Here is a 12,891-nt window from a genome sequence, read left to right on the forward strand (position 1 = left end):
GGTCTTGACTCGGTCTCGGACAGTGAGGACTCCTAATTTCTTGCGGAGACCAGCGGAGTAAAAAACGAATCATTATCAGCTTCCATTCAGTCAGCGCATAAAACTGCTTCACCAGGCCAAATATATTCACTCCTTTCTTGAAACATTAATATCTTAACAGCCTTATCTATTATAGACATGTTTGCACAGTGGCAAACCTATAGGCATTTAGTGTGTGACAGGTTCGTGATTTTGAAAGGACAGCAACCGTAATACCAGCGCACTGATGTAGGAGAGTGCACTTTATGTAAAACACAAAGGGCCGGCCAGTGGTGTAGTGGAGGGTATAAGCAGGTATTAACCTTATACCCTCTTTTTTTTCAGTGGGCATTGTGATGGGTGATTTGAAGGAGTCAGGCGCAGGAGGGTAAATCACAGAATACAGAGTTTATTCCGGAATACAGAGTTATGCAGAATTGCGTCAAACAGTCCAGTGCGCAAAACAGGCGCACTGGAACCAAACAGGCACACAGGGAAAATATGCCCCGGCAATACAACATACATGGACCGAGCTACTCTCTCCTCACAATAAACAATCACCCACAAGCACAAGGGGGCAGAGGGAACACTTATACACATACTAATGAGGGGATATGAACCAGGTGTGTGTAATAGACAAGACAAAACAAATGGAATGATGAGATGAGCAGCGGCAGTGGCTAGAAGGCCGGTGACGACGAACGCCGAAGCCTGCCCGAACCAGGAGAGGAGGCAGCTTCGGAGGAAGTCGTGGCACGCATTGCATATGCTCACTTTTTAATCCCTACAAGTGGCGACCCGTCATTCAGGGCAGGTGGGGCAGAGTTACCTGTTTAGCTAAAACAAATATATATATATATATATATACACTACCGTTCAAAAGTTTGGGGTCACTTAGAAATCTCCTTGTTTTCGAAAGAAAAGCAATTTTTTTATCCATTAAAATAACATCAAATTGATCAGAAATACAGTGTAGACATTGTTAATGTTGTAAATGGCTATTGTAGCTGGAAACGGCTGATTTTGTATGGAATATCTACATAGGCGTACAGAGGCCCATTATCAGCAACCATCAGTCCTGTGTTCCAATGGCACGTTGTGTTTGCTAATCCAAGTTTATCATTTTAAAAGGCTAATTGATCATTAGAAAACCCTTTTGCAATTATGTTAGCACAGCTGAAAACTGTTGTGCTGATTAAATAAGCAATAAAACTGGCCTTCTTGAGACTAGTTGAGTATCTGGAGCATCAGCAATTGTGGTTTCGATTACAGGCTCAAAATGGCCAGAAACAAATAACTTTCTTCTGAAACTCATCAGTCTATTCTTGTTCTGAGAAATGAAGGCTATTCCATGCGAGAAATTGTAAAGAAACTGAAGATCTCGTACAACGCTGTGTACTACTCCCTTCACAGAACAGCGCAAACTGGCTCTAACCTGATTAGAAAGAGGAGTGGGAGGCACCGGTGCACAACTGAGCAAGAGGACAAATACATTAGAGTGTCTAGTTTGAGAAACAGACGCCTCACAGGTCCTCAACTGGCAGCTTCATTAAATAGTACTCGCAAAACACCAGTCTCAACGTCAACAGTGAAGAGGCGACTCCGGGATGCTGACCTTCTAGGCAGAGTTGCAAAGAAAAAGCCATATCTCAGACTGGGCAATAAAGATAAAATATTAAGATGGGCAAAAGAACACAGACACTGGACAGAGGAAGATTGGAAAAAAGTGTTATGGACAGACGAAACAAAGTTTGAAGTCTTCGATCACAAAGAAGAACCTTTGTGAGACGCAGACCAAATGAAAAGATGCTGGAGGAGTGCTTAATGCCATCTGTCAAGCATGGTGGAGGCAATGTGATGGTCTGGGGGTGCTTTGGTGGTGGTAAAGTGGGAGATTTGTACAGGGTAAAAGGGATCTTGAAGAAGGAAGGCTATCACTCCATTTTGCAACGCCATGCCATACCCTGTGGACGGCGCTTGATTGGAGCCAATTTCCTCCTACAACAGGACAATGACCCAAAGCACAGCTCCAAACTATGCAATAACTATTTAGGGAAGAAGCAGTCAGCTGGTATTCTGTCTATAATGGAGTGGCCAGCACAGTCACCGGATCTCAACCATATTGAACTGTTGTGGGAGCAGCTTGACCGTATGGTACGTAAGAAGTGCCCATCAAGGCAATCCAACTTGTGGGAGGTGCTTCAGGAAGCATGGGGTGAAATCTCTTCAGATTCCCTCAGCAAATTGACAGCTAGAATGCCAAAGGTCTGCAAGGCTGTAATTGCTGCAAATTGAGGATTCTTTGACGAAAGCAAAGTTTGAAGGACACAATTATTATTTCTATTAAAAATCATTATTTCTAACCTTCTCAATGACTACATTTCCTATGCATTTTGCTATATTTCCTATTCCTATTCAAACTCATTTCATGTTTCATGGAAAACAAGGACATTTCTAAGTGACCCCAAACTTTTGAACGGTAGTGTATATACAGTGAGGGAAAAAAATATTTGATCCCCTGCTGATTTTGTACGTTTGCCCACTGACAAAGAAATGATCAGTCTATAATTTTATTGGTATGATTATTTGAACTGTGAGAGACAGAATAACAACAACAAAATCCAGAAAAACGCATGTCAAAAATGTTATAAATTGATTTGCATTTTAATGGGGGAAATAAGTATTTGACCCCCTCTCAATCAGAAAGATTTCTGGCTCCCAGGTGTATTTTATACAGGTAACGAGCTGAGATTAGGAGCACACTCTTAAAGGGAGTGCTCCTAATCTCAGTTTGTTACCTGTATAAAAGACACCTGTCCACAGAAGCAATCAATCAGATTCCAAACTCTCCACCATGGCCAAGACCAAAGAGCTCTCCAAGGATGTCAGGGACAAGATTGTAGACCTACACAAGGCTGGAATGGGCTACAAGACCATCGCCAAGCAGCTTGGTGAGAAGGTGACAACAGTTGGTGCGATTATTCGCAAATGGAAGAAACACAAAATAAACTGTCAATCTCCCTCGGCATGGGGCTCCATGCAAGATCTCACCTCGTGGAGTTGCAATGATCATGAGAACGGTGAGGAATCAGCCCAGAACAACACGGGAGGATCTTGTCAATGATCTCAAGGCAGCTGGGACCATAGTCACCAAGAAAACAATTGGTAACACACTACGCATGACAATGAACCAAAACACACGGCCAAGGCAACAAAGGAGTGGCTCAAGAAGGGGCACATTAAGGTCCTGGAGTGGCCTTGCCAGTCTCCAGACCTTAATCCCATAGAAAATCTGTGGAGGAGATGAAGGTTCGAGTTGCCAAACGTCAGCCTTGAAACCTTAATGACTTGGAGAAGATCTGCAAAGAGGAGTGGGACAAAATCCCTCCTGAGATGTGTGCAAACCTGGTGGCCAACTACAAGAAACGTCTGACCTCTGTGATTGCCAACAAGGGTTTTGCCACCAAGTACTAAGTCATGTTTTGCAGAGGGGTCAAATACTTATTTCCCTCATTAAAATGCAAATCAATTTATAACATTTTTGACATGCGTTTTTCTGGATTTTTGTTGTTGTTATTCTGTCTCTCACTGTTCAAATAAACCTACCATTTAAATTATAGACTGACAAAATCAGCAGGGGATCAAATACTTTTTTCCCTCACTGTATATATTTTTTGTTATTGTTGCCCGTTTTGCATGTTATTTTGGCATTAATACGTGTCGCATATCAGTTTGCAAACATTGTAAATTTTTTTACAAATAATGAGTTAATAAAGCCGCATACAAACAAGGTCTCTTTTTTGCATTATTTTTTAATTTGTAATAATTTTTAGTCCTTTAAAACAAAACATTTTTACCCCTTTTTCTCCCCAATTTCGAGGTATCCAATTGGTAGTTACAGTCTTGTCCCATCGCTGCAACTCCCGTACGGACTCGGGAGAGGCGAAGGTCGAGAGCCGTGCGTCCTCTGAAACACAACCCAGCCGAGCCTCTTGACACAATGCCCGCTTAACCTGGAAGCCAGCCGCACCAATGTGTCGGAGGTAACACTGTACACCTAGCGACCGTGTCAGCGTGCACTGCACCCGGCTCATTGTGCGCCGCCCCATGGGTCTCCCGGTCGCGGCCAGCTGCGACAGAGCCTGGACTCAAACCAGGATCTCTAGTGGCACAGCTAGCACTGTGATGCAGTGCCTTAGACCACTGTGCCATTCGGGAGGCCCCATCTTTTTTGCTTTCTTGAGTAAGGCAGCTCCAAAATGTTTCAGCCTAGCTCAGTGCTTTCTGTGGTGGTGGGGCAGCCAGCGGAAAATACGGAGTGTAGGGGTTGGTAATGTTCTCTAGTTGCACCATGATTGGCTCAGTGTTCTGTCACTCATGGGGACACTACGTAATTGAAAAATCTACGGGGAGAGCTCGAAAATTCAAGCCCCTTGGGTGCTGCCATAGAGTTACATTAGAAGTGCCCATCCAAGAAAAATCAAGGTCATTGGCCACAGATAAAATGACGCTAAATCACGTTATATCTACTGTAGCTTTGATTGGACTGATCATGTCAACATCATACCTTCAAAATCTTAGCTAGCAAGCTAGCAGTCATCATCATGAATCAAGTCGACAATCTACTGGCAAATCCATTTTCAATCCTTGTCATATGAAGAGAATTAATAGATAAAACGTATCGGTGCTCATCGGACATAAACATTACACAACAAGTTGGAAATTGCTAATTCAACAATGAGTGGTTTGGAAGGAATCAGTGGCTAACTGCAAGCTTTGAAAAGCAAGCACTATTCAGTGGAGTGGGTGTGTGGTCCAAGTCTGGGTTTAAGGGTCTCTTTTCCAAGCTTAAAAGGATAAACATTCAACATTGGCCATGCTGTCAATCCAGCATGACTTCTGCCGCATTCAAAACAACTGGAAACTCGGAACTGGGAAATCTCAGACTTCAGTGAGTTCAAGACAACTGGGAACTCGGGAAAAAAAAGAGCTCTGGGAAAATACGTTTTGAACGGTCATCCAACTCGGATTTCCAAGTCAGGAACTCAGGCCTTTTTCTAGAGCTCCGACCTGAAGATCATGATGTCATGATTCGACCTTGTTTTTTTCAGAGTACCCAGTTGTCTTGAAAGCACCATAAATCCAGAGAATGCCAGACTTTGATGGCAAAGCTTGATGACAAAATTTGCACACGAAGGACAGCCGTGCAACCTTCCTGTTCAAGTGAGCACAGCACAACAAGGTGAGTCCAAAAATGTCTGGTATACTGCTGCATAAATGATGTAATATGCCAGGGAGATACAGTGCCTTCGGAAAGTATTCAGACTCCTTATTTATTTTATAAATCCTTAACCCTTCTCTGAAGGTGTAGAAGGCCAATTGTTCCGCACTGTGTTTGGGTTAGTAATAACTTGTAGAGTGGCACTATTTTCCCTCAGCATGCATTTTTTCACTATTCTGAATGTCTAAAGTATCCATATGTTGTTCTGAAATATGAACACAGAAATACTGGACATTTTGAACTCTTATTATGGTGGTTTCGGTCTTGACCCCTCCAGTCTTGGTCTTGACAGACTCTATTTGCTCCGGCCTTGGTCTTGAATCGGTCTCGCCTTAGGTAGTCTTGAACACAACACTGGTTAATGCCTAAACTTAACCTTAAACACTTCAAAATGTGATGTTTGGAACAACATTTAAATCTGATGTTTGAGAAACATGGATGAACGTCTAATTCTGACTTGAGACTGTGAGAGCTTGTTGCAGCAAATAAGCACAATATCATTCTGTGAACTGCAGCCCCCCAAACAATTCATTCTCAAGTTCGAGTTTGTTGAGAAGAGGCTGTGTATGTTTTGGTTCGAAGCTGTGTCATCAATCAATACATTGAATTCATTCTTGCAGCATGTAATCAATTATCAGTTCTAAACATGTATTTTTCTTATCTATGGTCTATTTTCTTGCGAGCATTGGCTATTGTTGGTGGAACCATAAGGAGAGGAAGTACAAACCAACGACGCTAGACAGAGAGGAATATGCTTAAGCAAAAGGCAGTTTATTAAACAACAGAGATAGCTGGTACTGCTCAAGCTACATGCATGGACCCATTCAGTTGCCTCTTATGGAGACAGTTGAAAAGGGATCAAAAACAGAGTTTTCAGCATTACTTTATACAATGCAACACAAAGGAAGGGGTCCTTCTTCTAGTCCCTTGATTGGTTCCGGAGGCGTAGGAGGCGGGTCTGCTCTGTCCAGAGTAGAAGCCCCATTTTGTGCACGGCAGAGTCCTCTGCCCTAGGCACCCGACCAGTAGAAAGAAGTGCAGTTTGTGTGTGTGCGTAACTCGTGAGGCATGAGGATGAGTGTGCGTATGCATGGAGATGTGTGTGTGAATGTGTGTATGTTCTCAAAGGAAAGACTCGTGGGGAGCAACCAGATTGTGGCCTGTGGCGTGGGTGTTGTCCTTGAGAAGATATTGGCTCTGTCCATTGTTCTTGCATAGGAACAGCATTGATTGAAAACAAGCTCCTAACATTAAAATGGGTCATGCACAAGATTTTAGTCAGACCAAGCTATAACATTTTAATATTTACTACGACACTATGACAGACAGTTGGTCAGAGCATGTCTCTCAAGCTGCTGAGCTGGAGGAGCTTGAATCAACCCTGCTGTAGACAATTGAATGAGTAAAATGCATGAGTCACTCAGAAAAACTAATCATGATTCTCGACTCGAGTCAGTAAAAAGAGTCGTTAAAAAATAACGAATCGTTCGAGAACTACACATCACTACTGTTGTTCAGTGTGCGTCATAAATATCATATCTTTATAACACTGAAAATTACAGAACAATACTGTTTTCATTGCAAATCAGTTGTGTATGTGGTACAATTCCACGTGAACATATTATTTCAATAATCAACCGTTGCACTACTCAGATGAAAGGGAAAACCTATAATATTTTGTTGCACTTCAGAGTTATGAAATCTATCCCAGACACTGAAACTGTAACACTGTGGGCGCCATTTTGGTTCAGGAAACAACTCTGCCGGCGGATGTGCTCTCACATACGAGCCCTTACCACACGCAGTTTCTTTATCTTTCACGGTCATTCGTTGGCGTGTGATACACAGCAATGGCCGCGTCTTTGGTTGTGCAGAGGTTAGCAGGAGTATCGGGGGCGCTCGCTGTCGCTGCCGGGGCATACGGAGCGCATGGTAAGAATCCACATCTGTTTCATTGTGCGCTGCAGATTGCATGATTGTGTAGTTACCGTTAAAAGCAGCCTACTGTTTTGTAAACGCTGTCGCTGCTTCATGTCACTCATTTGGCCATGGGGATGGGATAGTCCTGTCCAGACAGCATGCATAATAACAATATATCTGTGCTTTCCGGCTGCAGTTTACTACTGTAAATGAAACCTAGCCTAATAAAAAATGTGCTCTGTAGGATATGTAGGCTAAACACTTTATGATAAAGTGACACACACAGGCTACAGTACACTGTATTTGTTTAGATTATGATGTGACCCTTACTGTTCGGTTGCCCTGACCCTTTACAATATCTCCTATTTGTTTTATTCAGGTTTCAAAAACAAAGATCCAGATGATTACTCGAGAGTGGTAAGTGTTACTGTTTTCATATGGTATGAATATAGTATAGGCCCAAATTTGGAGAGTGGGCTGATATTCAATTTGTTGATAAGTTCGTAATTTATGTTATAAATTGCGTCCACTACAAATATACTAATACACTGTTTTGATTCATTTAATTAATATCTGGGAATGTTATACCACCTCCTTCCTCCTTGTCAATTTATCTCTCAGACAGTGCTGGTCTTTAATGTAATATATTACTCTCTATCGTCCCCAGCTTTATGAGACGGCCAACAAGTACCACTTCTACCACAGCATAGCTCTGCTGGGTGCTTCTCGCTGTAGGAAACCTGCTGTGGTATGTACTGTATGCTTCCCTCCCATCATTATAATAACATAATTAAATAAAACACTATAGTGTTGTAATAGAAAATATATCTCTATGGTTTATTCTAATCCCCCGCCTGCATGTACACTCTGTTTTGTTTGCATTTGCAAACTGTACATATTGGTCTTGACAATAAGCAGAGAAGCACACATTCACTTTCCCTGTCTTCTCTCTGCAGGCGGGCGCCCTCCTGGTATTGGGCACGGGGGCATTCTGTGGGTCCTTGTACCACCAGGCCCTGACGGAGGACCCTGTGCTGAGGAAACTGGCTCCTTATGGGGGCATGTTCCTGATCGCTGGCTGGCTGGCTATAGCTATCTGAACTGACCTTTAACCTCTGACCCTTGAACCTTTGACCCCTACTGGAGCAGGATGACCTTGCTATGGGACACAAACTGACTGTTAAGTTCAGAGGCCAGAGAAGTGGAAATGTCATGAGAGGTGGATGGAGGGAAGGGGCGTTGATAAAATGTCACTTATCTAAACCCTCCTCTTTTTCTGTCATCGGTGTTAAGAGAAGATAAGGTTGTGAGGGATCACTTTTTATTCTTCCGTCATCACAGGCTGCGACGTACCCTGTGACTTACATTTGTGTGTGCGTGTTTGTGTGTGTGCGCGTTTTGAGTTTGAATGGATCCAAAATAATAGTGTATATTTATCCTTTATCACAAATAAACCTGTTAAAAAAGTTGATGACCACCTTTTCATCCCTTTCTTCTGGAGAAGCCTTCTGAAACATCTCTCTCTCTCTCCAATTAATGCTTTATTGGCATGAGTGGGTGGTTGCCACTGTTGCCTGTTAGATTCTAAATAAACCAAGCAGTGGGCGGCAGGTGCTTAGTGGGTAAGAGCGTTGTGCCAGTAACCGAAAGGTCGCGGAACGAGCGACTAGGTGAAAAATTTCGATGCCTTGAGCAAGGCACTTACTAATTGCTCCTGAAGTCGCTCTGGATAAGAGCGTTGCAAATGACAAAAATAAATAAAAAAAATATGCACATCCAATTTATCAGGTCAGGGCAGAAGAACGTATCAAAGAAAAAGGGAATGTACACAACTCTGGTATGCTCCCATGGTGATTTAATCAGAAGCACAATAAAGACAACGTTTCGATCCGAGTTTGATCTTCGTCAGGTCATACATACACCACTGTGAAACAGCAAAAACAGGTTTTTAGATTTTTTTTGCTAATGTATTAAAAAGAAACTACTGTAATTACATTTACATAAGTAAATTTTTCCTCAATGAAGTAGCTATCGGCAAAGTCAGTGCTAGTAGGGGGGAAAAGTCGAGAGCGAGTGTTCGTTTTTTGGGGGTGGGGTGCGGGGGGGGGGGCTGTGGGATTATTTAAGGGACTCTTTGAAGAAGTAGGGTTTCAGATGTTTTTGAAAGATGGGCAGGGACTCTGCTATCTTAGCTTCTGGGGGAAGCTGGTTCCACCATTGGGGTGCCAGGATAGAGAAGAGCTTTGACTGGGCTGAGCAAGAGCTGCCCTCCCATAGGGGTGGGAGGGCCAATAGACAAGAGGTGGCAGAACGAAGTACTCGTGCTGGGGTGTAGGGTTTGAGCATCGACTGAAGGTAGGGAGGGGCAGTTCCTCTTGCTGCTCTGTAGGCAAGTACCATGGTCTTGTAGTGGATGCGAGCTTCGACTGGAAGCCAGTGGAATGTGCGGAGGAGCCGGGTGACATGGGAGAACTTGGGGAGGTTGAACACCAGGCGTGCTGCGGCGTTTTGGATAAATTGCGGGAGCCCAGCAAACTTTGAGTTGCAGTAATCCAGATGGGAGATGACAAGTGCCTGGATTAGGACCTGTGCTGCTTCCTGTGTATGGTAGGGTCATACTCTACGGATGTTGTAGAGCATGAACCTGCAGGAGCGAGTCACTGCTTTGATGTTTGCAGAGAACGACAGGGTGTTGTCCAAGGTCACGCCAAGGTTCTTTGCACTTTGGGAAGGAGGCACTGTGGAGTTGTCAACCGTGATGGCAAGGTCTTGGAGCGGGCAGGCCTTCCCCGGAAGGAAGAGCAGCTCCGTTTTGTCGAGGTTGAACTTGAGGTGATGGGCCGACATCCAAGCTGAGATGTCTGCCAGGCACGCAGAGAATTCAGTTAATTGTTCGCTGGTAAGGGGTCCTGCGTTCTCTGGGCATTACTGAATCAAATGAACAAAATTAGTCTAAAGATTTGTTCATTTTACTGAACGAGTTGAAAAGATCAGAGTCAGTAAAAAAAGCCGAACTACCCATCACTAATATATAATTCCCCAAACCGGGCATTCAGAACACATGCCAATTGATTTTGGGAGAATGTTTGAGCAGAGGATCACAGCAATAGTCATGGCAAAATGCATAACATTGCAGGAAATTTGCTTTAAAACTGCAAGATTGTCTCTCCGCTCAATGCCAAACTGTGTAGAATTGCTGGAAAAATTTGTAGAATTGTAGAAAATGTGCTTTACAACAGCAACATTTTCTCTACACTACCAAGATGCCTTTAGCTACCTTCTAGCTAGCTAATAGACTATGTTAGAGTTTACACTTCCTCTTCCAATGAACTACGGGGAGGTCAAAACAATGTCTACCAAATTCATTTTAGAATGTTGATTACTTCTTTCTACTTGCCATTATCATTCACCTGATAAGACAAGACGTGACTTAGATTTTTTGCTAACATATGGGGGTCCCTGGGTCGCCGGTTTTCCTAGACGGGTCCTTGGGAAAGAAAAGTTTGAAAACCCCTGACCCAGAGCTCAGGCTCTCACAGCATCTCCAACGGTCGAGCCTCCGAGCGGGAGGAGAGAAAAAGGTCTTTGCTATCCTAGGATCCTTTGGACATCCCTACCCCATTGAAGTTGAAATGTAAAATGATTAAGTTAAGGGTTAAGGTTAGGGTTAGGTTAAGGTTAAGGTTAGGGTTAGGGTAAGGGTAGGGGTTAAGGTTTAGGGTAGGAACATCCCAAGGATCCCAGATAGCACTGACCGACAGAAAAGGCAGAGGTCTTCCAATGCCAGTTGAACCAGAAGCAAATCAAACGCCGTCCTCACGGTGGTCGGGGATGCAACAATGGAACTACATTAGTCTGTGCAAGAAAGAGCTAAAAGTAACCTGGGGGTTACATGCACTTCCCACAAAATAAACTTGGTGTACCGACAAGTCCCAACATCTTTAACCTCAAAAGCATGTAGTACGTTAATACATACACAGTATCGTCAATGTGTCATAGCTTTGCATTGTCAATGTGTCATAGCTTGCTTTGACATCAATAAAAGTACATCAAAGTCTCTCTCTCTCTCTCTCTCTCTCGCTCTCTCTCTCTCTCTCTCTCTCTCTCTCTCTTTGTTCTCTCTCACTTTAGCTGGGGCTACGTTCGTTCCAACCTACAGTGTATTCGGAAAGTATTCAGACCCCTTCCTTTTTCCAAATGTTGTTACGTTACAGCCTTATTCTAAAATTGATTAAATAAAACATGTTCCTCATCAATCTACACACAATACCCCATAATGACGAAGCAAAAACAGGTTTTTAGAATTTTTGCACATTTATTAAAAATAAAAACAGAAATTGCTTATTTACATAAGTATTCAGACCCTTTGCTATGAGACGCAAAATTGAGCTCAGGTGCATCCTGTTTCCATTGATCATCCTTGAGATGTCTCTACACCTTGATTAAATTGATTGTACATTATTTGGAAAGGCACACACCCATCTATATAAGGTCCCACAGTTGACAGTGCATGTCAGCGCAAAAACCAAGCCATGAGGTCAAAGGAATTGTCCGTAGAGCTCCGAGATAGGATTGTGTCGAGGCACAGATCTGGGGAAGGGTACCAAAAAAATGTGCAGCGTTGAATTGTCCCCAAGAACACAGTGGCCTCCATCATTCTTAAATGGAAGAAGTTTGAAACCACCAAGACTATTCCTAAAGCTGGCCGCCCAGCCAAACTGAGCAATCAGGGGAGAAGGGCCTTGGTCAGGGAGGTGACCAAGAACCCGATTGTCACTCTGAGAGAGCTCCAGAGTTCCTCTGTGGAGATGGGAGATCCTTCCAGAAGGACAACCATCTCTGCAGCACTCCACCAATCTGGCCTTTATGGTAGAGTGGCCAGACATAAGCCACTCCTCAGTAAAAGGCACATGACAGCCCACTTGGAGTTTGCTAAAGGACTCTCAGACCATGAGAAACAAGATTCTCTGGTCTGATGAAACCAAGATTGAACTCTTTGGCCTGAATGCCAAGCGTCACGTCTGGAGGAAACCTGGCACCATCCCTACGGTGAAGCATGGTGGTGGCAATATCATGCTGTAGGGATGTTTTTCAGCGGCAGGGACTGGGAGACTAGTCAGGATCGAGGGAAAGATTAACAGAGCAAAGTACAGAGAGATCCTTGATAAAAACCTGCTCCAGAGCACTCAGGATCTCAGACTGGGGCGAAGGTTCACCTTCCAACAGGACAATGACCCTAAACACACAGCCAAGACAATACAGGAGTGGCTTTGGGGCAAGTCTCTTAATGTCCTTGAGTGGCCCAGCCAGAGCCCGGACTTGAACCTGATCGAACTTCTCTGGAGAGACCTGAAAATAGCTTTACAGCGACGCTCCCCATCCAAACTGACAGAGCTTGAGAGGATCTGCAAAGAAGAATGGAAGAAACTCCCCAAATACAGGTGCCAAGCTTGTAGCGTAATCCCCAAGAAGACTCGAGGCTGTAATCGCTGCCAAAGGTGCTTCAACTAACCCTAACCCTAAATTTGGCAAAAAAATTGAAAATCTGTTTTTGCTTTGTCATTATGGGGTATTATGTGTAGATTGAGGAGTAAAAAATACAATTTAATCAATTTTAGAATAAGGCTGTAACATAACAAAATGTGGAAAAAGTCTAGAGGTCTGAATACTTT

General features: G+C 43.5%; 1 protein-coding gene across 1 annotated transcript; it reads left to right on the forward strand.

Moving 5' to 3' along the window:
• Nucleotides 1–7,074: 7,074 nt before the first annotated feature.
• On the forward strand, nucleotides 7,075–8,688 carry LOC121572991 (transmembrane protein 256). Its single transcript, XM_041885032.2, has 4 exons — nucleotides 7,075–7,231; nucleotides 7,599–7,636; nucleotides 7,887–7,967; nucleotides 8,176–8,688. Exons 1-4 carry the CDS (start codon nucleotides 7,150–7,152, stop codon nucleotides 8,317–8,319), a joined length of 345 nt encoding a protein of 114 aa, XP_041740966.1. The 5' UTR covers nucleotides 7,075–7,149; the 3' UTR covers nucleotides 8,320–8,688.
• Nucleotides 8,689–12,891: the final 4,203 nt, after the last annotated feature.

This window comes from Coregonus clupeaformis, chromosome 16 (assembly GCF_020615455.1).
Source record: "Coregonus clupeaformis isolate EN_2021a chromosome 16, ASM2061545v1, whole genome shotgun sequence".
In the NCBI taxonomy this organism is placed as follows: Eukaryota; Metazoa; Chordata; class Actinopteri; order Salmoniformes; family Salmonidae; genus Coregonus; species Coregonus clupeaformis.

Bases quoted from the DNA above. Each gene is read 5' to 3' on its own strand.
- LOC121572991 (XM_041885032.2), top strand. From the start codon at position 7,150: ATGGCCGCGTCTTTGGTTGTGCAGAGGTTAGCAGGAGTATCGGGGGCG. The intron at 7,637-7,886 runs GTAAGTGTTACT...TATCGTCCCCAG, and splicing joins CAGATGATTACTCGAGAGTG to CTTTATGAGACGGCCAACAA. The intron at 7,968-8,175 runs GTATGTACTGTA...TTCTCTCTGCAG, and splicing joins GCTGTAGGAAACCTGCTGTG to GCGGGCGCCCTCCTGGTATT.